The 27,718-nt window shown below is 42.5% G+C and overlaps 1 protein-coding gene across 1 annotated transcript; it reads left to right on the top strand.

Moving 5' to 3' along the window:
• Nucleotides 1-27,292, top strand: LOC118855950 (ubiquinol-cytochrome-c reductase complex assembly factor 2). The gene is made up of 4 exons (XM_036765995.1): nt 1-224; nt 24,772-24,846; nt 25,532-25,601; nt 27,112-27,292. Exons 1-4 carry the CDS (start codon nt 87-89, stop codon nt 27,207-27,209), a joined length of 381 nt encoding a protein of 126 aa, XP_036621890.1. The 5' UTR covers nt 1-86; the 3' UTR covers nt 27,210-27,292.
• The last annotated feature ends 426 nt before the right edge of the window (nt 27,293-27,718 follow it).

The following is a 27,718-nucleotide window of genomic DNA, read 5'->3' as shown; positions in this document are numbered from 1 at the left end:
CTAGGCGAGGGAGCCTTAGCGCGCATGCGCCACCCTGCCTCTACCCAGCTCCTCCTTCAGAGGGGCGGCGAGCGCAGGGGCCCAAGATGGCGGCCAGCCGTTACCGGCGTTTCCTCAAGCTCTGTGAGGAATGGCCTTTGGACGAGACCAAACGGGGCCGAGACTTGGGCGCTTACCTGCGGCAGCGGGTGGCGCAGGCCTTTCGGGAGGGAGAGAACACCCAGGTGACCGGACTGTGGGGCCCCGCCCAAAGCGGAAAGGCGGTTGGGGGGAACGAAGGGACAAACGCGAGCGGAGGGCAGAGCGGGAGGGGGCGGGGCCGTGCGGGTGGCGAGCCTGGCGCCTGCGCACGCTTTTCCCCTCACTGCCGGGGGGCGGGGCGAAGGGTTATAACACGTGGGTATGGAACTCGACCCCGCACTTGTGCGGAGCGGGCCGTCCTCCAGGTTCTTTTCCTTTACCATCCCGATGTGTCCTGGCGCCGGGGCCCCTGGGACTCTCGGAGTTGGAAGGGAGTTTAGAGGGCATCGTCGTCCAGGTGGCCACACACCCAAGAAGAAAGTCGCGAATGTCCATGCCCTCCCTGCCCAAGCAGCCCGCCCCATTTTGCGACGTCTCAGTTTTCCTTTACGTTGAGCCCAAATCAGCCCTTGCAATTTTCACCCGGTGGGCCCTCGAAAAACACGTGGTCATAAGAGCCTTTCAAGTAGTTACCGTGGCCATCTCACTCCATACGGGTGCTGCTGGGGAGACTGGAAAGCGCCGGGCTCGCCCCACTCCCACCCCCTCGAGCCCGGGACATAGCCCCGGGTTGTAGCTCTGCATCTCCGTACTAATGTGGTCTGGGGCGAGTCCCTTAATCTCTAGACCCCAGGCTCTTCAGTGGCCATAGGAAAGCCTTGAGAATAGGGTCTCCCGCGGCGCTAACGACTCAGATCTTCCCAGATGCTGCTCTTCGGGGGCACGGTTTCCGCCTGGGTTTGTGGTGGTATCGATCCTAGATTGCGTGGTGTCGTTACCTCCGCTGCTTCTGCACCGTGAAGCGCAGCGGACCCCTGCCGGTGTGGCAGAAGTTGTATGAGATGATGTACATAAAGCACTTCGTGAATCTTAAAACACAGGCGCGCGCGCACCAAGTCAGGCGTTGGGGCAGTGATTGACAGCGCGCCGCTGCCCCAATTTCTGTATCTGTAAAGTGGGGTAATAAAAGCATCTAACTCATAGTTATCGTGAGGCTCAAGCGAGGCGACGGGTACAGTGCTGCGTAAACCTTAAAGCGCTACACAAGTTCTAACTAATATTATTAGGAGAATTTTTCTTCCCCCAACGTCTCCCAGGTTGAGTTGGCTTGCAATGTCTCTTCTACAGAAACCGATAAAATGGCACCCAGGGGTTAGCGCGCCCCGCCCCAATCACTTCCTATATATTTTATATTTGTTCCTCTGCTTACCTGTTTTCTTCCTGATAGCGTGTAACTTGCTTAAGGTGGGGGGGGGGGGGTGTCGGGGGGAGGGGTTTGTCTTTGTGTGCCCACCCCCTAGTGCAGTACCAGTATATAGTAGATGTTTAATAAATATTTGTTGATAAACGATAAATGAGAGACATTGTGTCCCTTCTGGGGCCAGATGACTTAGTCAAGAAATATCAGAGGTGGACAATGTGTCGGTGCCGCTTTATGCTGCAACCCAAACCCCAGAGCATCTCATACTGGGTGGCGGCTGCAGCCCTTCTGCTTCTGTGATAAATTTATTGTGCATCCTGCTGTGTTATTGTACTTGTTTCCATCTTAAATTAGTCTCTGCATGTGTTTGGTTATTTTAACCAGTCTAACTTAATAGAGGCACTGTGGTTTAGTAGATAAAAAACTGGACTTGGAATTAGGAAGGTTCAGATTCCCAAGCTGATATGAACCTGGGCCGGTCATTTGCGTATCTGAGACATAAGCACGTATCTAGTAAAGTTCAGACTTATCTCTGAAATTAGGATAAGAAGGGGTAGCTCCACACTGACGGGGGCAGCCGGGTGACTCAGTGAAGTCAGGAAGGTGGGCCTCAGACAGGCAGCCCAACCGTGGGACCCTGGGCAGATCTCTTAACAGTGTCTTCGTCTGTAAAATGAGGGTAATAACACCTGCTTCCCAGGGTTGTGAGAATCAAGTGAGATAACACTTACAAAGTACTTAGCACAGAGTCCAACACGTAGTAAGCACTATAGAAAGTTGTTGTTATTGTTATTATGAATTCTCAGAATTTCAGTCAGAAAGGATCTCAGCAGCCATCTAGTAAAATCTATAGTCAAAAAATCTCTAGTCCTACATACTCAGCAAGCATTTACTTAAAAACCTCCCCTCCTTAGGCAGCCTCCTCCATTTGAGGCGGCTCTGATTATGAAGTAGTTGTTCCTGGTATCGTCCAAATTGGCTTCTTTGTAATTTCCACTTATTGCTTCTAGTTCTGACACTTGGCTCCAAACAGGAGGAGCAGAGCCTGGATAACCACTTGTCTGGTAGGTTATAGCACGGATTTCCTTTGGATGTGGGTTGTGATAGATGGCTAATGATGTCCCTTACAACTCCTAAATTATGTAACTTTGTGAATACATAACAGTTCTCATGTATGATAACTCTCAAATGCTTAAAGATAATTATGGTCTCTCCTTTCCTCCCCACTCTCCTTTTCAGCCTGAATATCAGTGTCTTCGTCTGTTCAGCAGTTCCTTACTCCAATTATCATGTGGACTCAAGGCCCCTCACCATTTTGTTTGCCCTCCTCTGGATGCTCTCCAGCTTAATAATGTCCTTCGTAAACTACGATGACTAGAACTAAACATAACGTTCCTCATCTAGTATCCTACTTCAGTTCCTGACACATAGTAGGCACTTAATAAATGCTTGTCGATTGACTGTTTGAATAGTCCCTTTTGCAGACCTGGGAGCAACCATAGGCTCTGACAGATTTTAAAATTCAACTTCAGTTTGCAATGAAAAATGCGTAAGTGAAAATAATACTCCAAATATATAGCATTAGATTCAGTTCTGACCATGTCAGAGCACAGAGACACTATCCCTTGCTTTCTGTAAGTTTCTATAAGTGTGCCTCCTTTAATGAAGCCCAAGGTAGATGATATTAGTTTTTTGGTCCGCTATACCACAGTGTTGTCGCATTGGTATTCTAAGATCCCCAGATCTTTCTCAGAGCACCTGCTAGCCCTGCCTTCTCAACTATTATTTGGCAAGCCAAGTTTTTGGATATAAAGGTGAGACTTTACACTATCCTTATTCAATTTCATCATGGTAAACATCCAGCCCAGTGCTCTAGCCTATGTCAAGATCCATTTGGATCCTGGTTCTTCTGTTATTCGGGGTAGTGCTTATCCTTCCCAACTTTGTGGCATCTGAAGATTGGATAAAGATGATATCTGTCAGTTTTTCCAAGTCACTGATAAAAAATAGCACAAAATCAAGCCGAGATCCCTCTGGTGTGCCACTAGTGACTTTTCCCATTTGACATTGAACCACATCATAACTGCCCTTTGGGTGCGGCTATTCAACCAGTGCAGCTCTAAATGTTTGAGGCAGGATTTAAATTCAGGTCTTCCTGACGCTACACCTAGCATTCTGTTCTTGTTTTTTGGAGCGGGGAAGACATGGCAGTTGGGGTAAGTGGCTTGCCCAAGATCACACAGCTAGTAAGTGTGTCACGTGTCTGAGGCTGGATTTAAACTCAAGTCCTCCTGACTCCAGGGCGGGTGCTCTACTCACTGCGCCCCCTAGCTGCCCTCACACCTAGCATTCTGTCTGTCATTCACTGAAGATCAGGTGAGGCCATCGCTAGGAGGTGGCATGTGAGCTGAGCTTTGAAGAAAGCTAGGGATTCTGTGAGGCAGAGGTGAAGGGAGCCCACTCCAGGCATGGGAGACAACCTGTGCAGAGATAGTCAGGAGATGAGATGCTGAGTTCTAGACCTGGCAGGTAGACCTATTTGGCTAATATGTAATATGTGTGAAGGAGAGAAACAGTTATCTCACAAAGGAAGGGTGGGAACAGACTGTGAAAGACTTTAAAACCAAATTAAGAAATCTGTATTTTATCTTAGAGTCAAAAGGAATCCCCTGAAGCAATTTGAGGAGGAGAACGGCATGGGCAGATGTGTGCTTTGATAATTGTATGGAGAATCTGGCAACTGGGGGACCAACAGAAAGCAATTTGTAGTCCAGGTGAGAGGTGATCAGGGCACACGGGTGGAGAGAAGTGGATTGATGTAAGGTTTTGTAGATATAGAATTGACAAGACTTGGCATGTGTCTATGTGGGGTAGCATAGGGAAGGAAGGGTCAAGGGGAGTTCTTGGGATTGTGAACCCAGGGAACAAGAAGGATGGTGATGCCGTCAACAGAAATAGTAAGAAAGAAGGGTGAATTTGGAGGGAATAATGAGTTCTCTTTTGGACATGCTGAATTTGAGGTGCCTACAGGACCTCTACCTGGAAATATCCAATAGGAAATAAATGGACACAATAAGTACCTAATAAATTTTTTTGATAATTGCTGTCAAGACATCAGGACACCTAAAATAGCTTTTGTGACAAATTAAGAGAAATAAGAAGCAGCAAAGTGAATCATTTAAGCATTTTAATGCCTTTTATGTACAAAGCAATGTGCTAAGCACTATGGGAAATGCAAAAGAAAGAAATACATAGTCTTGCCTTCATGGAACTTTCAGTTTAGTTTAGTTGGGGAGACATGAAATGTTGTGAAGACCGGCGGCAGCGTAAGCTGATGGTGGTTGATCTTCTCCCTTGAAATGTTGAGATGAAACCTAGCAGACGATAAGGACAAAACATTAAATCCTAGACCTGAAAACGCGTTTTCTGATAGAGTTACGAGACTAAGATTCATTGATGACCACTTTGGATGCTAGCGAAGGAAAGGCTAGAAATAGGCAGAGCTTTTGGAATCTTCTTACTTTACTATTTCTTTGGTACTTGGCTGGATAGATAGATAGATGCAAATAATAGTTCAGTTTGGGCTTCAGCAATAGTTGTTAAGTGCAAAAGCCTAGTAGCGCCTTGGGATGGCAATCAGTGGCAATGCCCAGGACCAGTGTTCAAATGGACAAAGTCGAGTTCATTGATTTGCTGAAGAGCTCAGTGTCAGAGATGCCTCAAACACTTAAAAAACTTCAGACGGAGACTCGCAACGCTAAATAGGTGTATTAAAATCAACTAGCATCAAGTGACTGGGATTTTTTATATGTCTGCAGTGCCCATCTTGTCCTGGCTTTACAAGTTGCTAAGAAAGAATATAATGTGAGAAATTCAGGGTTGTGGTTTTTTTTGTACTGTTAAATATTTATTGCTCAGTTTAAGTTGAACAATTAGGCAACTCCTTCTGCTTTAACATTTCTAAGGCATCCCTTTCCCTTCTCTTTTCCACATAATCCAAGGCACTTTCTTGAACACTGAAGAAACTTTGGATCCAGTCATTTTGACAGGCTTGGCAGGGGGCCGAGGTGGGGAGGCTACTTTTTCAAAAGCTTTGCCGAAATTAATAGGAAGAATGTGATGCGGGCTTGGCTTCATCAATGCAGTCATTTTTGTTAAATGACCTCCATAAGTTGTTAATTCTTATCAGAAACCAAAGTATAAATGCTATGATATTATGAATATTATAAAAAACCAGCTCTTAGATTCGGCAGTGTTTTCCAGAATACCCTTTGAGAATCATTGTCCCAATTTACATCATATTTCAAAATGTACTTCTGAACAGCCGATGTGCCCCCTTAAATCAGCCAATGGGGGACCAAGTGGTAGGAAGCTGGAGACCTCCTGTTGCATTCCAAACACTCACTCCACAGGCTTTAAAAAAACACAAGAGAAGAAAATGAATATGTCACGTACTTTTTGAGCCGGAAGGGGCCTTTCACATCTTTGCCTTTTTAACATGCAAGCTCCTTAAGGGTACCTGTTCTCTGCCATGCTTAGAGCTTAATAAGTGTGAATAACAATGTGGAGGGCGGTGGCAGAACTACTGTAATTGTTGGCTTAACTGCTAGAAAATGAGCAAATTCTTTTAATGAGTTTATTGGGTACTGAAACTGATTTCCAAAAGATCTGTAACTACAAACCAACTCCCACTTACGTAAACCTGAATAGAAGAACTATAAAGTCTATTACTGGCTAAGAAATCTTTCTAGAAAACTGTAAGTGATACTGTGTATGCCTTTAAAATCAATACACATGACTCAGTATAGAAGGAGTTAAACCACTCCAAATTTAAAATAATTGTTAATGATTTTCTGGATATCTCTGATGAGGGTTCAAAGATTTTACATATGTTTGTCCTAACTATCACTAAATTCATGTTTCATACACAAACAGTTTTGACAGGGATATCAGTAACCAGCATGTAGGTACACACCAAATTCATTTATTCAGAAGGCATTTATTAAGCACCTACTATGTGCTAGGCATGAGTGTCCTCAAGGAACTGACATTCTTAGGTTGGTAGATGTCTGGGGGGAGGAAACATGATCCCAGATAAGTAAATATAAAATATAGATATTTTAGACTGGGCCTAGGGAGTCAGTATCTGAATCTATAGGAAGGGGGCACTTGATGTGAACTTTGAAGGAATGGAGGAATTCTACAAATTGGAGGTGAGGACTCAAGGCATAAAACAAGCCTGTGCAAAGAAACATAGATGGGTGATGGAATGTCCCTTATGGGGAATAGCAAGTAGGTCATTTTGGCTGGAATATAGGATGTATGAAGGAGAGTAATCTACAGTAGTCATGGAAAGGTGGGCTGGAGCCAGTTTGTGAAAGGCTTTAAATGTCAAACAGAAGACTTTATGTTTCATCCTAGAGACAAGAGGGAACCCCTGGAGCTTCATGAATGGTAGGGTGGCATGGTCAGCCCTGCCCTTTCTGCAGCTATGTGAAGGATGGATTAAAGAAAGGGAGACATTGGAGGCTGAGGGGAAGGGGGCTTCTAGAACTGTCCACGCGAAAGGGATGGTTCTGAGTCGGAGCAACAATAAAGCACTTCACGTATCCTCTTTCTTCTCTTCCCTCCTTTTCCTGGCAAAAACAGATTTATGAAAGAAATCTGCCTAGCAACAGACTGTGATTTTTTCAATTATGATGTTTCGTCAGTTATAATAACAGCTGTTCACATGTATGTAATACTGTGCCATCACAGAACGCTTTCCCATAAATTATGGAATTTAATCACCTTGATCCTTTGAATTAAGCAGTACCAAATATCATTGTACCCTTTTTAGACATGAAGAAAGTAAGCTGCAAAGAGGTTACAGAACTGGTGAGTGACAGAGCCTGGGCCAGAAGTCACATGTCCTCATTCCCAAGTCCATTTATCTTTCCACTACAGCATGGTGCCCTCTATTATTAGAAGTGAGGATGACAGTCACAGCCTCCTTTAGGCAAAGGGGATTCAAACATTGCCCTCTATAGTCTTGAGGTTACGTAAGGGACACTTCTGTTTCTTAATGTAGCTGGAGTGAAGGACAAGCATGGAGTGACCTTGACCTGCCCTGCATGTATGTATGAATATGGAAAGCCTTTTCCTGGGAGAATGATTGGAACAATTTATATCTTGTCATTTTTCTGTTCAAAACCTTCCATTCAGTTCATTTCCCTTGAACAAAAATTTATTAAACTCCTACTAGCTGCTAGGAACTAGGGAGACAAGGATGAAAAGGCCTAAGGCCTGTCCTCAAGGGGCTTACTAGGGAAAATACAATATATACACATATATAAGGTAAGAAAGAGGGTGATGAGGCAAAGAAGAGAGCCAGGCAACATAGTCTAGGAAAATATAAGAAGGGAAGAGAGTACTTTTAGCTAGATAATCAAAGAAGGCTTCATGGAGAAGATGAGCTGAGCCTTGAAGAAAGGGAAACGTTTTAACAGGAATTGATAAAGAGAAAAAAGCATTGCAAGCACAGCAGAGAGCTTTCGTAAATGAATAGAGGCAGGAAACAGCAGGATGATATAAAAAAACTGGTAGTCTAGTTTCTAGTTTGTCTAGAATACATGTGTGTATATATATTTTACTGAGAGAGACACAGAAAGAATGTTCATGGAGAATAACATGAAATAAAACCAGAAGAGAAGATTGTGGCCAAATTTAAAAAGTCTGAATGCCAGGTAAGGTATTTATATTTCACCTTATAATCAGCAAGGGACTACTAAAGGCTTTTGAGCAAGAGAATGACCAAACATGTAACTGGGAAGGTTATTTTGACAACTGTGAAAGATAAAGAGACTGAGAGCTGAGTAATCGGTATAGGAGGTTATTACAGTAATCTTGGCCAGTGATGAAGAGGATCTGAACTAAGATATCAACATCTGGTATCTGGGTAGCATCTTTAGGATGTGACATTTGATTGACTGTGGAGGATGAGGGAGAGAGAAGAGTGAAAGATGACTCAAATTTCTAGCTGATGACTGGGAGGATTCAAATAACAAACAGCAATGTTGGGAAGAGAGACCGATTTGGAGAAGATGATGAGTTGTTTTGGACATACTGAGTTTGAGGGTCCAGTGGGAGATTAAGGTGGGAATATCTAGCAGGTAATTTGATATGTATCTCTGGAGCCCAAGACAGATGGGGGTGGGGCGGGCAGGGCAGAGTACACAGACACAGGAGTGACCTGGAAAGAGATAATAACTAAACCTATGGGAACAATTGTAATCATTGAGGGAATGATTAGAGAGAAGAGAGGACAAAGGCCCAAGCTAGGGTCAGGAAACCAAAAAAAGAGACCAAAAAAGAGCAGACAGGTAGGAGGAAAAATGAGAAAGCCATGTCACAGAAGCCAAGAAAGTTCAAGAAGGATGAAGACTGAGAAAAGGTGATTCGATTAAGAGGTTGTTGGTGACCTTGGATAGAGTAGCTTTGGTAAAGTGGTAGAGGGTCAGCAACCACATCACAAAAGGTTGAAGAATGAATGAGTTTTCTGGAAGTAGAGTCTGGAAAGGACCCTAGAAGTCATCTTGATCAACTCCTTCATTTTACAGATGAGGAAACAAACTCAGATAAGTGACTTTACCCCAAAGTCTCCCAGCTAGTAAGTGACATGAGATTTGAAGTCAGGTCTCCTGCAGAGCTCCAGTATTCTTTCCACTGTACAACAAGTTAGAAGATGGTCTCTAGAAATTTTGCTGTAAATGAGAAGACAGGAAAGACAGCAGTTTAAAGCCTTCTTTTAAAAAAATAGTAAGGATAGAGAAGTGGAGCATATTTGTAGGCAGACGGAAGGAATCTAAAAGAGTGGTGGAAAGTGAAGATAAAAGAGAGGATGATTAAAAAAGAAAGATTTCAGAAAAAATGGATCCAAGGGTTGATCTTGGCAAGAAAGGCTTTGTTTTCTAAGAATGGAACAAAGGAAAAAGGAATAGATAAAGAAGAGAGGTTTTGAAATGTGAATGATGGGAGAAGGGGGAGTTCACAGTGCATGACATCAGTTTTCTCAGTAAATTTGGAGGCAGTCATCTGAATGTGGAGTTGACGGCTTCAAAGGAGTTTGGGACAACTGTTGGTATAGGGAGTCAGTTGAAAAATGCTAGCTCATGTGAATTAGTGAATCTAGTCAGGACTATTTCATAAATTTCTCTAGCAGTGCCTGGTGGCTTAGTTCAGGAATAATAGAGAAGGCCAGGGGTACGAATGACTTCAGGGAAAGGATTTTCAGGGTGGGAACAATGGCACACAGTAGCAGTGATTCAAGGATAATCAAGGATTCCCCTTATTCAGCTGCCTAATTGTAGAGGCAAGACTTCAAAGGAAGGGACGGGAGGCCAGAACAGAGGTGACAGGAATGGGAGAACAGGGAAGGACAAAGCAGGGTGAGTAATGGAGAGGCATTTGGAAGAGGTGAAAGGATGGAAAATTGTGATCAGAGAAGGGAATTTCGTACAGTTCTTTTTTTTAAAATTTATTTATTTAACATATTTAGTTTTCAGCATTGATTTTCACAAGAGTTTGAATTACAAATTTTCTCCCCATTAGTTTTCAGCATTGATTTTCACAAGAGTTTGAATTACAAATTTTCTCCCCATTTCTACCCTCCCCCCCACTCCAAGATGACGTATATTCTGGTTGCCCTGTTCCCCATTCAGCCCTCCCTTCTGTCACCCCACTCCCCTCCCATCCCCTTTTCCCTTCCTTTCTTGTAGGGCAAGATAAATTTCTACGCCCCATTGTCTGTGTATCTTATTTTCTAGTTGCATGCAAAAACTTTTTTTTTGTTTGTTTTGAACATCTGTTTTTAAAACTTTGAGTTCCAAATTCTCTCCCCTCTTCCCTTCCCACCCACCCTCCCTAAGAAGTCGAGCAATTCAACCTAGGCCACATGTGTATCATTATGTATAACCCTTCCACAATACTCATGTTGTGAAAGGCTAACTACATTTTGCTCCTTCCCAGCCCATCCCCCTTTATTGAATTTTCTCCCTTGACCCTGTCCCCTTTCCAAAGTGTTTGTTTTTGATTACCTCCACCCCCATCTACCCTCCCCTCCATCATCCCCGCCTTTTTTTATCTTCTTCCCTCTTCTTTCCTGTGGGGTAAGATACCCAAATAGGTATGTATGGTATTCCCTCCTCAGGCCAAATTTGATGAGAGCAAGATTCACTCATTCCCCCCTCACCTGTCCTCTCCCCTCCTCCCACAGAACTTCTTCCTCTTGCCACCTTTATGGGAGATAATCCACCCCATTCTATCTCTCCCTATCTCCTTCTCTCAATATATTCCTCTCTCATCCCTTAATTTGATTTTATTTCTTTTAGATATCTTCCCTTCATCTTCAACTCACCCTGTGTCCACGCTCTCTCTCTCTATAGATATATATATATACACATACATATATAGATACATGTACATTCCCTGATACATATATATATATATACACACACAAACATATATATATATATATATGCATATTCCTTTCAGCTGCTATGATATTGAGGTCTCATGAATCATACACATCATCTTTCTATGTAGGAATGTAAACAAAACAGTTCAACTTTAGTAAGTCCCTTATGATTTCTCTCGTTTACCTTTTCATGCTTCTCTTGATTCTTGTGTTTGAAAGTCAAATTTTCTATTCAGCTCTGGTCTTTTCACTGAGAAAGCTTGAAAGTCCTCTATTTTATTGAAAGTCCATATTTTGCCTTGGAGCATGGTACTCAGTTTTGCTGGGTAGGTGATTCTAGGTTTTAATCCTAGCTCCATTGACCTCCGGAATATTGTATTCCAAGCCCTTCTATCTCAATGTAGAAGCTGCCAGATCTTGGGTTATTCTGATTGTGTTTCCACAATACTCAAATTGTTTCTTTCTGGTTGCTTGCAGTATTTTCTCCTTGATCTGGGAGCTCTGGAATTTGGCAACAATATTCCTAGGAGATTTCTTTTTGAGATCTATTTGAGGAGGCGATCGGTGGATTCTTTCAATTTCTATTTTGCCCTGTGGCTCTAGAATATCAGGGCACTTCTCCTTGACAATTTCTTGAAAGATGATATCTAGGCTCTTTTTTTGATGATGGCTTTCAGGTAGTCCAATAATTTTTAAATTATCTCTCCTGGATCTAATTTGCAGGTCAGTGGTTTTTCCAATGAGATATTTCACATTGTCTTCCATTTTTTCATTCCTTTGGTTCTGTTTTATAATATCCTGATTTCTCATAAAGTCACTAGCTTCCACTTGCTCCAATCTAATTTTTAAGGTAACATTTTCTTCAGTGGTCTTTTGGACCTCCTTTTCCATTTGGCTAATTCTGCCTTTCAAGGCATTCGTCTCCTCATTGGCTTTTTGGAGCTCTTTTGCCATTTGAGTTAGTGTATTTTTTAAGGTGTTATTTTCTTCAGTGTATTTTTCAGTATTTTTTTGGGTCTCCTTTAGCAAGTCATTGACTTGTTTTTCATGGTTTCCTCACATCCTTCTCATTTCTCTTCCCAATTTTTCCTCTACTTCTCTAACTTGCTTTTCCAAATCTTTTTTGAGCTCTTCCATGGCCTGGGACCAGTTCATGTTTTTCTTGGAGGCTTTTGTTGTAGGCTCTATGACTTTGTTGACTTCTTTAGGCTGTATGTTTTGGTCTTCTTTGTCACCAAAGAAAGAATCCAAAGTCTGAGACTGAATCTGGGTGCGTTTTCGCTGCCTGGCCATATTCCCAACCAACTAACTTGACCCTTGAGTTTTTTACGGGGTATGACTGCTTGTAGACTAAAGAGTTCTATGTTCCACATTTGGGGGGCGATGCGCCAGCTCTGCCACACCAGCACTCCTCCTTGCCCAAGAACCCCCAGCCCGGACTGGGCTTAGATCTTCAGCAGGCTGTGCACTCCTGCTGTGATCCGCCACTTAATTCCTCCCACCAGGTGGGCCTGGGGCCAGAAGCAACAGCAGCTGTAGCTGCCCCACCTCTGCTGCCCTGGGGGCGGTGGCCGAACCTTGAACTCCTTCCACTCCCGCAGCTTTTCCCACTAACCTTCTCCGCTGTCTTTGGTGTTTGTGGGTTGAGAAGTCTGATAAATGCCACAGCTCACTGATGCAGGGCACTGGGGCCCACTCCGCCCGGCTCCTGGTCTGGTTGGTCCAAGTCGCTCACGCTGGGCTCTGCTCTGCTCCACTTCCAGCTCCCAGCTTCCAGCTCCATGTGGGATAGACCTCACCCAGAGACCATCCAGGCTGTCCTGGGCTGGAGCCCTGCTTCCCTCTGCTGTTTTGTGGGTTCTGCCGTTCTAGAATTGGTTCAGAGCCATTTTTTATAGGTTTTTGGAGGGACTCGGCAGGGAGCTCACGCTAGTCCCTGCTTTCCAGCCGCCTCGTAGAGTTCTTAGGAGATGAAAAAGTTTGGGATGATGAGCTTAAACGACATCTATGTATGGATGATTGAAGAAGGTCATAGAAATTGAGGAAGACAAGTAATTAGGAGGTCCAAATGTTAGAAGGCTCATCATCCCGAATATTGAAGGGATTGGGCTGAAGAAGATCAAGCTAAGTGCTTAAGTCAAGGAGGAAGGAGGGAGAGATTTGGAAGTCTGTGTATGACAGTGACAAGAATCTCATCCTCCTTGTTCTGGTCCAAGGATTGGGCATGATGTGGCTTCTTCGGGATGAGATGTTCCACTTAGCATCAGATAATGGAAGTAGTTAAGATCTCTAGGATGGAGAATTTATTAATAACAGTGTTGTGGCTGTTCACCCTTTGTTTTCCAAGAGGACCAATGACCTCACAAATGAGTGATGTCTCGACTCGGGCATGAATTAGATTTAAGTGAGGCAGAGTTGCGCAGAGTCGTCAGCCTCACTCTTCCAGAGTTATTGAAGTCCAGTGGCAAGACAAAAGTCAGGACAACTGGTGATGAACCCATCCACCCATTCTGCTGGGGGAAGTCTTCTTATGCCTGGGGTAGACATCCGCCTAATTCACTGACAGGTTTGAGGCCCATTGCTTCCCCCCAGCCTGGTTTAGCCTATCTGCGAGATGGTTTTACCCGATGTGGCCACCGCACATTCTACAGCTTCTCGGAGCCACAGGTAAACTTTGGGTGAAGGTGGATGAGCAGCCCTGAAAGGGCCTCAGCAGGCCCCCATACTAGAGGTGCAAGTCCTCCCTGAACACTCCATATACCCATTATCAACAATATAGCGTTCCAAGGGTTCAAAGTAGAAGAGATGGACAAGAGAGGATAGAGATTGGGGAGGGGAATGTTTGAGGTGGATAGGGATGAGGGCTTGGTAAGAAGTAGTAATTATAAATGACAAGGTTTTATGGTTTAAAAAATGTTTTACAAAATTATCTATTCTGATCTTTATGGTAATACCATGAGATATTCTTAGTTCCATTTGCAGATGAGAAACGGGGGTCAAATGACTTGCCCAAGGTCTAGATTCCAGTCCAGGTCTCTTGACTCTAAATCCATTGTTCTTTTCATTGTGCCCCAGCTGCCTTCAATGGTGCTCCATTGCCTAGAGTATAAATTACAAACTCAGGTCTCACAGACCCCAGTTTACCTCTCCAACCCTACAGAGTGAATACAGCCAGTGTAATTAGGTTTGGACTAGAATAGGTAATCTCCAAGTTCCCTGCCAGTGGCAAATCTTGTATAACCCAGGCTGGACAACCCTTGTAGCTCCCCACCCTCCCAATATGTGTTGTACATATTTACTACCAGCACTTTTTCCCATGTTATAACCCTCCTTTCCCTGACCTAACTCTGCCTGTCCAAATCTTTGCCTGTCCTTCAAGACCCTCCACACATCTCTCTTTCTTTGCAGGGCTCTATTAATTATCCTTTCCATGAACACAACCTTAGCCATTCTAGACTCTCTTCCCCCCAGCCCCATGGCCAGTCATCTACTAAGTCTTTTGGGTTTAATCTCTAAGCATCTCTCATATTTTCCCTCTCCTCTGCACCCAACCTAATCCAGGCTCTCATCACCCATTTCCTGCACCTACTCTATGGTCTCCCTGTCTCTAGTCTCTCTGCTTCCCCAAATGGATGTTAAGCCTGAGTCTGACCTTGTCGGGGCCTCCCCTCGCTTAGAAGTTGCACTCTCCTGATTTGAGATTAAAATGCAAACTCTTCAGCCTGGAATTTTAAGCCTTCTGCAAGCTGGCTCCCCTTAACCTTTTCAGATTTATTTTGTATTACTTGCCTTCATGTACTTGGTGTTCTAGTTATACTGCCTTCTAGCTGAACTTGACATAACATATCCCACTTCCTTACCTTCCTGTGCACCAGGTGCCCTCTGTGCCTAGACATCACCTTGGCCTTTAAAACTCCTGAGCTTCCTTCAAGCTACTTTCTACCAACCTTTGCCGATCTCCCCCAATTATTCTTACTCCCTCCTGAAAATACCTTGTCTGTATATCCTCAACACCTAGCGTGTTTTTTTAGATCTCAGTACTTAGTGTGGTGTTTTTTATATGGCAGGTGATTACTGTTTGTTGAATTGTTTTGAAGGCCAAACTCAAGTCTTACTTCATCTATGGAACCTTTTTCTTCCTTTTCTTCTGCAGTGATCATAGCCTCTTAAGTTCCTATACCACTATCTCTGTTATTCCTTTAACATTTAGCATGTACTGCCTTATATTATTTAATTGCTTAAATTGTCTTCTCCACTAGCTCATAAGTTTCTAGGAAGGTGACTTGTTTTATACTTCTTTATGTCATTCGCAGTGCCTAGCAGAGTGTTGTGCACATAAGAGATGCTCAATAAATATTTTGATAGAAAGGAATAAAGATCTCATAAAGGAATGAACTAATTCCAGAAACTCATTACCAAGTAATGAAAGTCTTTCCTTCCTAGATTCTCCTGGACTGAACCCTGACCTACCTTAATTAGCAAAGCAATTTGCTGTAACACTTTTCCAAAAGTACGTCTCCCTTTTTTTATGTCTAGAATGGGTTCTCTGCTGTACCAGTTGCTATCCCTATCCAGAATTCAGTTTTGAAAATCAAAATCAGCGCCTGCAGCACCAGCGTAGATTTGTATGTGTGAAAGTTTAATGTGGTAAAGAGAAATTTACTGACGGCTGAGCAGGGGAAGTGCAGAAGGAGCAAAAGCAGAGCTGCAAAGGATATTTTGTCAGTCTAACATGTATTTTATTCCCATTTAGAGAGCAGTGCTGAATTTTCCATCATGCCACTACTGCTGTCTTTTTTCAGGCCTAGTACGTCTATTAGTCCCAAAATTTCAGCACTCCTTAGGTGTGAATACAAAATCAGAACATCTAAAGCGCACAAATGATATTTATAAATGTTAACAATATATATCGTCAGAAAAACCCAGAAATATTTGCACCGTATCCACGAGCAGAGTGTAGACCATCAGTAAATGAAAAGCACGTGGAATTAGCTCGCTGCCTGTAGTGGAGTTCTCTCAGAGTAAACCAGATGATTTTGGATGTTTGCAGAGTTGGCCTTTGAAAGGGGAACGCAGACTTGGCCATTCCTCCATTCCTTTTGAGCAGTTGGTAGTACTTGTCGTTCTTTGAGAAACTGACTCCTCCTTCCCTCACCTCTGTTCCTGTTGATAATGTCGCCTCCTACCCTGCCATTGGGGATTGAAATGTGTGACTAGAGAATAATAGCTAGGTAACTAACTTTTCCTAAATATTTTCATTGAGTATTAGGTACCATATAAGTTGTTTAAGCAGTCTTTCTCTTTGCCCTAGGGAGAGTTCATCTTATTGCCCTGACTAAATTCTGCTGATTTTAGTTATTTTCACATATCTAAGAAACTCTCCAGAGGCCTAAGTTAGTCCCAAAATCACAGGATTTCAAAGTTAGAAGAGACTTTAGCACCAACCTTTGGAGTGGAGATATTTCTAAGTTTGTGCATCTCACGGTGCTTTTGAGCTACCCCAGTTTCGCTGTGCTCACATAGCTCAGGGCCTTCTTTGATGCAAACACACCATGCTGGGCAGTCCTTTGCCAGTGTCTCCCATGTCATGCAGTCATTTCCAGAGTTCTTCAGGGAGACCTTGAGAATGTCATTACGTTGCTTCTCTATGACCTCCACGTGAGCATAGAATTGTCTCCAACCAAGTCTTGTCTGCTCTGGGTCTTGGTCATTGTTCATCTGTAGTGCCTCTTCAGGATATAGATTTGATGTGTGAATTCAGTGGGCTGTTCATTCAGCATTTATTAAGTGCCTGTTATGTGTCAGCACAGTGCTCGGGATAGGAAGACAAAAGTGAAGCCGTCCCTGCTCCCAAGGAACTTCAGGCCTAAGTGCTGCTGCTAATCCTGGCATGTCAGTAGTTTCCATTAAGCCAGGATCTACAACACGTACATACAGAGGACATACAAGTATATGCAGATAATTTATGAGGAGAGACGTGAGCACCTTGGGGAGCCTCGAGCACCTTACAGGCATGAGAGACAGCCAGTGCAGAACATAGCCTGCGCCTCACGAGCATCAGAACGCCAGATTGGCTACGTGGAAGAGAAGTAATAGATGATGCTCCATAATGGAAATATCTGCTTTTCTACCACTGTGCATTTCTAGTATACACAGCAAGACTAACTTCATGTGAATAATCAATTATTTATTTCATTGAGGAGATTCTAGATCGGTCTACAGCTTTATGGAATTAATACTATGCCATGAGCAGGTGCGTAGATAGGGACCTTAAGAAAACTTCACCATCAGTAGTAGGGAGGCCTTCAGGTTAGGATCAATCAGTGATCACAGATTCATTAACAGCTTCATGTGTGTCAGTCAGTGAGAGCACAAAGGTAAAAGTGAACTAGTCCTTACCCTCAGGAAGCTCACATTCTAGAGGGAAAGGCAACATGTACACGTATATATGAGTAGGCAGAAAATATATACAAAATAAGTACAGTATAATTAAAGGGGCCCGCTGCCAGGGGGGTCTGGAAAGGCTCCGTGTACAAGCTGACGTTTGAGAAGGCAGAAGTGAGGAGGGAGTGTCATATGTGAGGCACAGCAAGATCAGTTTGGCTGCTTTGTAGAATGCAGGAAGGGGAGTGATACGGTTGGAAAGCAATAAGGAGCCATTGAAGTTTAGTGATTTAGGGAATGATAAGGTCAGACCTGTGCCTTAGGAAAGCCACTTTATCATCTGTGTGGAAGATGAGTTGAAGTAGAGAGGCTTGAGTCAAGAAAACTATGTAGGAGCCTATTACAGTAGATCAGGTGAGAGGTGAAAAGGACCCTAACCAGGATGGCGGCTGTGTGAGTAGAGAGAAGGGGATGGATGCAAGAGATGTTGAGGAGTAGAAAGGACAGGTTTTGTCAGCTGATTGGGTGTGATATAGGGTGAGGGAAAGTGAGGAGAGAATAAGGCCAAGATTTAGAATCTGGATGACTAAAAGGAAGACGGTACCTTCTACAAAAATAGGCAAGATCAGAAGAGGGAAAAGATAATGAGTTCTGTTTTGGACATGTTGAGTTTGACATGGCTACTAGCTCTTTCAGTTTGAAATGCCCAATGGACACTTGGAGGTGCTCAGGAAAGAAAGTGGGACTCGTTATATAGATCTGGCAGTTACCTGCACAGGCATGATATATTAAACCCGTGGGAACTGATAAGGTCACCAAATGAGAGAGAAAAGGAAAGGGATATCCTCTACGACCCTAGCGAACACCTTACATGAGCATATCTTCACTCTAATGCCTTTTTGGTGTATCTTGGTACTCAGTGGGTTGTAGAACAAACTCATCTCACTTATATCTGTAATAAAATTATGTGTTATTTCAACACTCATGGGCGATGACTTATCTGAAGAGAGCTTTTTAATTGGCTCTTTGTTCTATCAAGCCAAATTTTTAGTGACCATGGGTAAGTAGAATATTCCTAGTACTTCTCAGTTCTCTGTTATTGCAGGTATCTTGTTTTCTTTGAAGGCCTACCCACTTTGCTTCTCTTCTCATCAAAGATATAGTCCTTGCATGCATAAGCCATTCTTTATTTTGTGGGAAAACATTCTAAAATAAAAAGGACTTATTTGATATTTTCTAAAGATGAGAAAACATAGGGGTTGGTGGTTAATGAGGTCTTCATGGTTGCCATTTAGGGGATAAGGGGCCGGTAAGCTACTACCTATAATTATCCGAATTCTTTGGGCATATCTTCCCCACCCCCGTACCTACCCCATTTTGAGATCGCTTGCAAATTGATCCCTGAGTGTTTTTAAAGTTGTGTTTCACTGCACTAGGCAACTCTTTAAGGCTGTAAGTTGCCTTGTTAAAGGAACTTTCCTTACTTAGAATCCCCTATGCCAGTCTGGTCCAAATTTTAAAAATATATTTGATGGGTGCAAATATTCTTCCTGACTTCATCTTTTAAATGCCATAAACACTTCGTCACTTAGTACTTCAGGCTATAGAGTCATAGGAGTTAGAGCTAGAGGGGCTCTCAAGGATCAGAGTTTGATAACTATATTTCAGTATCATTAGTTTCCTTTGGCATTTTTCTGTTTTACACATTTAAAAGCATTATTATGAAAAGGGGAAGCATAGGCTTCCCAAAAAAAGGTTAAGAACTCTTGATCTTGTCTACCTCTTTCATTCTTCAAAGACAGACGCTAAGGCCCAAAGAGTTAGTGATTTGCCCAAGGTCACCAAAGCAGTAACTCTCAGAATGAGCTAGGGCTGTCAAACCAAATTGAGAACAAGGGCTTCTCCAATTTTTTAATCTTGAAAGGGGAGAGAAGGGAGTAGATTGGATGAAAAGAAAAGAACTAGAATTGAAACCTGTTGGATTGGCTGAACAAATTGTGCCATATGAATATAATAGAATATTATTGCACTGTAAGAATTAACAAAAGAGATCAGAGAGTATTGGGTAGAATGAAGTGATGCAGGATAAAGTGAACAAAACTAGGGGAACAGCTGGTACTAGGACAACAACACTGTAAAGAAAACAACTTAGAAAGACTTACAAACTCCAACCAGTGTAATCAGCCATGTCTCTCTATGATGAGACATGTTATCCACCTACTGATAGCAGAAGTGAGGGTAGGGCCAGAGAGAGAGAGTAATGTAATGTAATGAATTTTTTGTTTAATGTTTTAAATGGAAGTTGTAGTTTCAAATCCAGTCCTCTTTTTGTGTTCTGCTGTGCGTGAAAATGGAAGTGCTTTGGTGGGCAAGGGGGTGTTAAGTTCAGAATTAAAATTTATCTCAAAACAGCATCTGACTCCAAATCCATTTCTGTTGCATCACTAGTTGTTAGGGTACAAATGTGGCAATTCCGTTATTGTCGCTGATGAGACTGGGTCACTATAGAAATGCTGCTGGTATAGATTCCTTCCATTTCACATCTATTTTTTGTCCTCGCAGTTTCGTTTAAAAATGCTACCTGCATGACCTGGTCTAGGAGGCTCTCACACAAAATTATCTGTCTGTTTTCTGCTCAGTGGTTTCTGTGATTGTGAAGCAACACTATTCATCATTTTCTGTCATCTTCTTCAATGTTTTCCAAATGAGCTTGTATTCTAAGTTAGCGTTGCCCTTGGTTGGCTAACTTGTCTTTCCACTTAACAAGGAGAGCCAATGTTTGATGGCTGAGGCATTTTCTCTGCTCTTTTGGTCTCCTTGTAGCAGCTGTTTTGTATTGGTTAAACTTTTCTAAGAATTGATGGTAGCATACAAAGTAAAAGTCTTTATTTTTGTCCCTTTCTCATAGCTGACAGCTTGTTTAAACTTATTCAGGATGCAGCCACAATCATATACACTGTCTCCTCACTGCTTTACTTTCTTCTTATTTGGTATTTACTTTTTTCCTTTGTTTGAAATGCTAAACCGTTTAAAGATAATGGATCTAGAAAATGAAGGAAAGAACCTTAGAGGCCAGTTATTCCAGTTCCCTCATTGTGCAGATAAGAAAGCCAAGCTCCAAAGAGATTCAGTGACTTGTCTCAGGTCACACAGGTAGTATCAGTGGTGGATTTTGTACTCAGATCCTCTTATTCCAGAACCAGTTCATCCTCTCCTCTTCCCTCCCCTCCCCTCTCTGTGTCTCTCTCTCTCTCTCTCTCTCTCTCCCCCCTTTCCCCCATCCGGAATGGCTGATAACTTTTTGACTTGCAAGCAGATTTCCAAAGAGTTCAGAGAAGAAATGAGTAGGATCTCATGGACTAAGATGTTTCAGGGAATGGCTGCCCAGGAGTGTGATAGAAGATGCTCAAGAATGTAATTCTGGAGACACAAAGGAAAACAGTTCCATTGAGGAAAAAAGATGGGGTTTGTCTGAAGAAACTGATGTGGGTACACAGAGAACTCATCAAGGCACATTGTAGGGGATGAATATGAGTATGGCACAGTCCTGTAAAGACAATTTCAAGCATGCTAAAGCTCAGAGTGAGCTAAGGTGTGGGGCGGGGGGGGGGGGTTGCTAAAGACAGCAGAAAAGGATTTTTAGCTTATGTCAGGAGAAAAAGAAGCAAAGAAAGGAGATCTTTGCTCAGGGCAGACAAGAAGATAGTAGATGACAACCAAGAAGTCAGAGCATGTTTCTATTTTCTCTGCCAAGGAAAATGACCGTTATGCTAGAAATAACCCAAAGAGAGTTGATACTCAAGTAGGGAGATAGTAAGGGAGCATTAAGCAGCCATGATGAAGTCTAGTCACTTGACCAAAAAGAACTGGAATCTGAAAGAAGTGGTAGATGTGATTGCTGAGTCACTATCAGTGATGTTTGAAAGACCATGGAAAACAGTGGAGGTGTACAACAAGATTGGAGAAAGGCAAATGTCCTGATTTTCAAAAAAATGAAGAGAACAGAATCTGCAAACTATAGGCAGTGAGCTTTACTTGAGGAAATGTTTAAATGGGGGAATGAAATTAAATAGATGATTTGTAAATGTCTAGAAAGGGAAGCTGGTCATGACAGATAACCAGCACAGCCTCATCCCAAACTAAACTAATTTCCTTTATTGACAGAATTACTGAACTCATAGGTGAGGAGAATGCTGTGGATAGCTTACCTAGAATTTTAGCAAAGCTTTTGATAAAGAATCTTAAACCGTCGTGGAGGAGATGGAAAGGTGTTAGGTGAAATAATCAGATGTATCAGACCTGGACCGGTGGCCAGACTCAAAGAGTAGTTACAGTTTGCATCGCGGTAGGTGTCCAGTGGAGTGTCCCAGGAATCTCTACTTGACCGCGTGGTCTTTAAAGCTTTTGTAAGTGACTTGGATAAAAGGGCATAGATGGTGTGTTCATCACACTTGCAGATGACACAAAAGTGGGTCAGACATCTAACACACTGAATGGAGAGAGTCAGGATCCAGAAGGATCTTGATGGGCTAGAGCATCTGACTGAATCTAATATGATGAAATTCAGTAAGTCTGGCACTTGGGTCCAAAATAATCAACTTCAAAAATACAAGATGGGGACGCATTGTTAGCGTTTGTTATGAAAAAGATTCGGGAGTTTTAGTGGACTGCAAGTTCAAGATAAGTCATCAGGATAATCTGACAGCCAGAAATGCTCATGTGATATTGGGCTGCAGTGTCTCCCGTGTGCCCAGCATTGTGTTTTTACGTGTCAGCAGTTTACAGACACTATTTCATCTGAACCCCATAACTCTGCGAGGCAGGTACTGTACTTATCGCCGTTTTACACTTGAGCAGCATGTCATAGCTGTGGCTGTGGCTGTGGCAGCCTCTGGCTCCAACAGGAGCTGCTTTTAACCATCCAGCTTCTGCGGGGGTGTAAGGTACGCCGGGGAAAGCACAGGTTCTTTCAATCTGCTTAAGCAAGGTGAAGGGGTTGACCGGGAAAGCACAGGTTCTTTCCATCAGCTTAAGCAAGGGAAGCAAGGTGAAGGGGCCGACAAGCTTACTCCAGTCCAAGATACAAACAGCATTCAGTTCAGGGGAAAAAGCCAAACTAGTCAAGGGCACTTGTTGACTAAGTGCTAAGGAGCCCATTTTTGGTTGCCAATACAGTCATCAATGGTTACTTGCATAGAAGTGGCATTAAACTGTCATTTGTGACATCTATGACAGGACAAGGAGGCAGAATTGGACTTCCCAGAGCCTGAGTTTTCTCGTATGTAGAATAAGACAGTAACATTTGCCCTAGCCCCATCGCAGTTATGGAGAGTGCTTTGTAAACCTTCAAGCGCTATAGAAATGAGTGGTTATTGTTATTATTCGAATGGCTTCAGTACAACCCACTTGTCCTCCTTACTCAGTTCCAGATCTAACTTGCTTGTCCGTCTACAGTGTCACTTCAGGATAGAGGTCTGCGTAGCTCAGTGGACTGCCTGCTCAGCTGGATGTCATAGCTTTAGCAGTGGGAGGTCTTGATCTATTTAATTTTTTCTCTGTAGATTGTTAAGTTGGTGTGTTTTAAAGGGTCGCGGTTTTCATTAAGGAGACCCAGTGGTTTTAGATACAACTGCATAATGTCACCTACAGGAGCATCTGGAGGATCTTACCATACATATAAGGAATCCCTCTTCCATTTGAACTTTGTTTAGGACGTACTCCATAGAAGTGGCAAGTACTTTGGGTGAGCATACATACAGCTTGTGTTTTAACTTACTTGCTATTTTTAATCAAATAAACGCTGTCTCTGAGGCAGTCTCTTTAATTTTTATATGATTTTAACATGTACGTGGATGAAACCTTATTAGAGGATAATTTTTAAGTCAGCTTTGCTTTGTTGTTAAGAAACAATATAGAGGGATTCATGTAATAACTCCATCAGTTGTATGACTTTGAAGATGTTGTCTGTGAAAACCTGCATGCTCCCTTCTCATTTCATCGGAGATATTTCCATATTTGTGTATGTGATTCTCATAAGTATTTTATAGAGATGAAAGTAGGAATATGAATCAGTAGTTTGAAACTTCCTTGGTTGCATTTTTTTGGTAATAATTACTTTTCCCCCCAATAGTGTGGTATCTTTCCTTCTTTGAGTTATCTTGAAAATCCCTCCCTAACCGTTTTCAAAATTACATTCCCCCAGAATGGATTTGTTTTGAATGTACTTGGGTCCAAATGCTTCTGGACTTCCTTTTCTTAAGTGTCATTTCTACTTCTTCACACAGTACATCAGGTACTGAGGTGTTAAGTCCAAACATGGTGGCTTTCCTGTCATTAATTATATAAATAGAGAATCTTGGATTTATTTGACCTGAAAAAATTCATTATGTGGTGGTAAACCTTCTAATGGTGAGTCTCTTGAAGCCTTTCCAGCTTAGGTAGGGCCTCCTAGAACTCATTTCCAACTGGCATGACCTTTAAAACTCCACAGTCACTTTGGTACCATGAGGAGGCGCATTGGAGTGGAATGTTTTATTGTTTCATTGTTTTTGTTGTTGATAAACAGTGCTGTCCCAATACAGTGCTCCCCCTTCCCCCTTCTCTGCCAGAGCCTTTTCTGGTAATACAGAAATAGATAAGCAAAACAGACACATTGACCACCTGTAGAGAACATGCCTTAGTCTGTACTTGTAATCTACTACCTCTCTACCAAGGGGAGGGAAGTATTATGCCTCACCATAAGTCCTTGGGAATCAAAATTGCCCACCGCATTGATCTGGATTCCGATGTCTTTTATTCTTGCTTTCCTTTGCGTTCTTGTGGTAATTGTGTATAATTATGTATATTGTCTTGGTTTTGCTTACTTTGCTCTACACCAGTTAATAGAAGCCCACTACCATGGAAAGACTAGATTTGGAATCCCAAGACCTAGATTCATGTGTTGTATTTGGGCAAGTCACAGGTCTCAGAGCCCATTGCCTGCAAATCGAAGGGATTGTATTAAGCAACCTATGAGGTGCCTTCCAGTCCCAGGCCACTATTATCCCTCCCTCCTCTGAGCTCTCTAATGCTTATTATCCATGCTATTCAGTGGACACTTTGCTCATATCCTGTTTTCTCTATCAACAGATGTATTTTGTTTCCCCTTTAGATAGTATTTATTTATATTTATACTATTTATATTTATTATATATTTATATATTATATTTATTTAAATTTCCCTACAGCATCTAGATTTTTAATAAATATTTGTTACTTGATTGAATTTCGAAATAACATGTGGGGGTAGGGGTGAAGAAGTGGAAACATCTCTGAAGAGATTATCCCTAACAAGGACCATATGTGCTCTTCCTGTTTGTTCTCTGGCAGTGAGCTTGGCTATTGATAAACACCTTCTTTACCTTATGCAGGTTGTCTTCCTGCTTCATGTCATGAAATCTAGGGTGGCACATGGAGCTCTTGCGCTCATCCCCTTGGATATTTTACTTTTCAGATTGCTGAGCCTGAGACCTGTGACCAGATGTACGAGAGCTTAGCACGACTTCATTCAAACTATTACAAACACAAAGTGAGTGTCCATGGATTAGCAGTTGGAATCTCATTGCCTGGTGGGGAAAAGCAGGTGGGGGTTATATGAAGTGGAAACTAATAGTAATTATGGAAAATTTTTAGAGATAAATCAGTTTTGTTGAAACTAAATACATTCATTAATTCAAATGAAGCTAACAGTGTTGTCTAATACATTATTATACCTTTGAAATAAGAATGATTTGTAATTATTTCTAAGAATCAGTTATTTGTATGCTAATATATTTCTGAAGTTTGAGGGTACTTGAAAAAGGCACTTAACTCTTATTTGCCCTTTACTATTATGGGAACTGTTTCTGTCACTGTGTAGGAAAAAATAAGTTTGCTAAGCTGAACTTCCCCATCCACGATCACTGACGATTTCCAAAATAGTGAGAAAATTGTGGAATTTAATTTCAAATTGATACTTGAATAATTTTCTTATTTTATTCCACTGGAATCAAGATTCCAGTGGCGTGAGAAATCAAGTAGGGCCAATCAACGTGAGCGTTCTGTTGGAGGAGAGCCTTTGACCTTACGGTGTCGCTGTTCTTCCAAGAGCGAATATTCCCTGAGCCTCTCAGCAGCCGTAGTAGAACATGGTTAAAAGGGCAAAGCCTCGCAGGGGGTTGATAAAATGCAGCAATATTGATTAATTAACTCTTCTTTCCGTTGTTTTTGGGAAGTATCCACGCCCTAGAGACACCAGCTTCAGTGGACTGACAGTGGAAGAGTGCAGGGTTGTACTAGCTACAGGTAATGAAACCAAAAATGCCCTTTCTGGTCACTTTGGAAATGACTCTGATAATGAGACAGCTTCACTTTGATGTCAAGTCCTGTGGCATGGCCCAGAGGAAATTTCCCCTGGATAACACTTTTTGGCTCCAGAATATAGATAAGGTCAAAGATTCTATTTTTAGAAACAAAATTCATCTTTAGTCCCATTCAATTAGAAGCCTGGCAACAGGGAACAGAAGAATATGTTGTGCCACATGGAAGTAGTTGAAATTGGAGTGAAAAGAAAATAATTTTTTTTTTGTGGTCCTAAGAGGGTTTTATAAACAGTGAGGGTTAAGGGAAAAAAGAATCTAAAGCCATTAAAGAAAAGTAGCCACAGATATCCTTCTAAAGTTATCGGACCCAGGGGACACCTGCTGTGGGATGGAGGTTTGATTAGGTGTGTTTTAGAGGACGTTCCCAGCGAACAAAGCCCTGCTCTCGTTGCTGCCTTCTTTCTTTTGTCGCTATGTGCCCTAAGGAATGAGGTAAAGAGATTCTGGAAAATTACTGTTTTTATTGCTAGTGACACTGTATACAAAAATAAGCTAACCTTTTCTGGAAATCAGGGCCTCGGAGTTGCCTGTATTTGCTCACAGGTAGAGATAGTGCATTGGAGACAATAATCTTTCTTATGCACTGTCAGCCTCCAGAACTTGGAAGGATGAGGAATTGGGGTTCCACCAAGTAAATGCTAACTCAGTTCATGGGTCTGCCCTGACTTGGAAACACACAGTGCCAAAGTTTGCTGGTTCTTATGTTCCCTGTGTTTTTCTCAACACCTACTCTCTTGATAACAGTGCTCTGGACCCTGGGTATTGGGATCTTTTAGCCAGCCAGCACTGCATTATTGGAACTATCTTCTTTTAGAATCTGTAAGTTTATCCAAATACCACTGGGCACAGCTGGTTATCAGCGTTATTACATGGGCGTCATTGTGTCATTGAGACCCTGGACAGTTCGAGCCAAGTTTGAACTTAAAATTAGAAAGGAAAGGAGCTCTAAAGGCTCACCCTTGCCGCCCACTCTTTGTTAACATTCTTGGCAGTTTTTGCAAGTGATGGGAAAGAATGAAGGGTAAGACCATGTGGGAGAAGATTACCCACCATCTGCCTACACTGCCACTAGCTCTCACTAGGATTTTAAGTTTCAGAAAATTTTCTGAAAAGTTATGGTCACACCAAGCTTCACACCGTTCCTGTTTGCTGGATGAAGGTGGCGCACGCGCGCACACACACGCACACAAGAAGTCTATTCAGAATGAAGAGAAGTCTCACAGTCCATCTAGTGGACAGACAGGTTTCTGAAGGGTAGCTGTAGCCTATCAGTAGGCCTTTTTCAAAAAGTGCATTCGTGCCTCTTTGAACAAACCTAGGAGATGAAAATCTGAATGTACAAAACCTGTTACAATCATAGTGTTTTAATGAAATATTTAATGAGATTTATCCTTCTAGGCTCTTTTCTACCTTTCTTTCTTCCTCTTTTGCAGATACCTTGGAAGAGTTTAAGGAACTGAATAAAGGCTTATGGAAAAAACTTCAGGATAAGTTCGCCACCAAGAGTCCAGATGAGAAGGCTAAGGAATAGCCTGTGCCTTTGTCTTCCCCGTGTACATAAGTGTGAAGCCTTGTATGTTGCCAAGAATAAAACTGTCCCTCCTTCCAGCTAAATGTGGGTTTGTGTCCTCTTTGTGGGCTGACACAGTCTTAATCCGAAAGGGGAATGCAGAGGCCATGTTTAAGTGCTGTCAGGGTCTACTGTCTGTATCAGAGAAACATCTCAGGAGGAAACCCCAATCTCAAGTAAGCTGACCTTTTTCCGGGCATGTTGGTGAGGATAAGGGAGACTTGGAAAAGTGTGCTTCCTGTACTGCCCTGGGAGTCCCCACCTCATAAATATTTGGTTTTCTGTCCCCTGGCAAGACTTCCACATTTTGTTTTGCTGTGGAGGCTAAAGTGAAGAAGCTGAGAATAGACTGATAACGGAAGAGGCAACAACAAACCATCCTGGGGGACAGCAACATATAATGTGATGATGGGCTGGCTACAGCGGAACTTAAGCCTGTTTCTCAGCATCTTTGGGAATGCTTTAGCCCA

The sequence above is a fragment of the Trichosurus vulpecula genome, chromosome 7, assembly GCF_011100635.1.
Source record: "Trichosurus vulpecula isolate mTriVul1 chromosome 7, mTriVul1.pri, whole genome shotgun sequence".
NCBI lineage: Eukaryota > Metazoa > Chordata > Mammalia > Diprotodontia > Phalangeridae > Trichosurus > Trichosurus vulpecula.
The sequence above is the reverse complement of the archived record's forward strand: the minus strand, read 5'-3'. Positions and strand labels throughout refer to the sequence as shown.

Coding starts and splice junctions, on each gene's coding strand:
- LOC118855950 (XM_036765995.1), top strand. CDS start 87: ATGGCGGCCAGCCGTTACCGGCGTTTCCTCAAGCTCTGTGAGGAATGG. Junction 225..24,771: donor GGGAGGGAGAGAACACCCAG/GTGACCGGACTG, acceptor TTTACTTTTCAG/ATTGCTGAGCCTGAGACCTG. Junction 25,602..27,111: donor CAGGGTTGTACTAGCTACAG/GTAATGAAACCA, acceptor CCTCTTTTGCAG/ATACCTTGGAAGAGTTTAAG.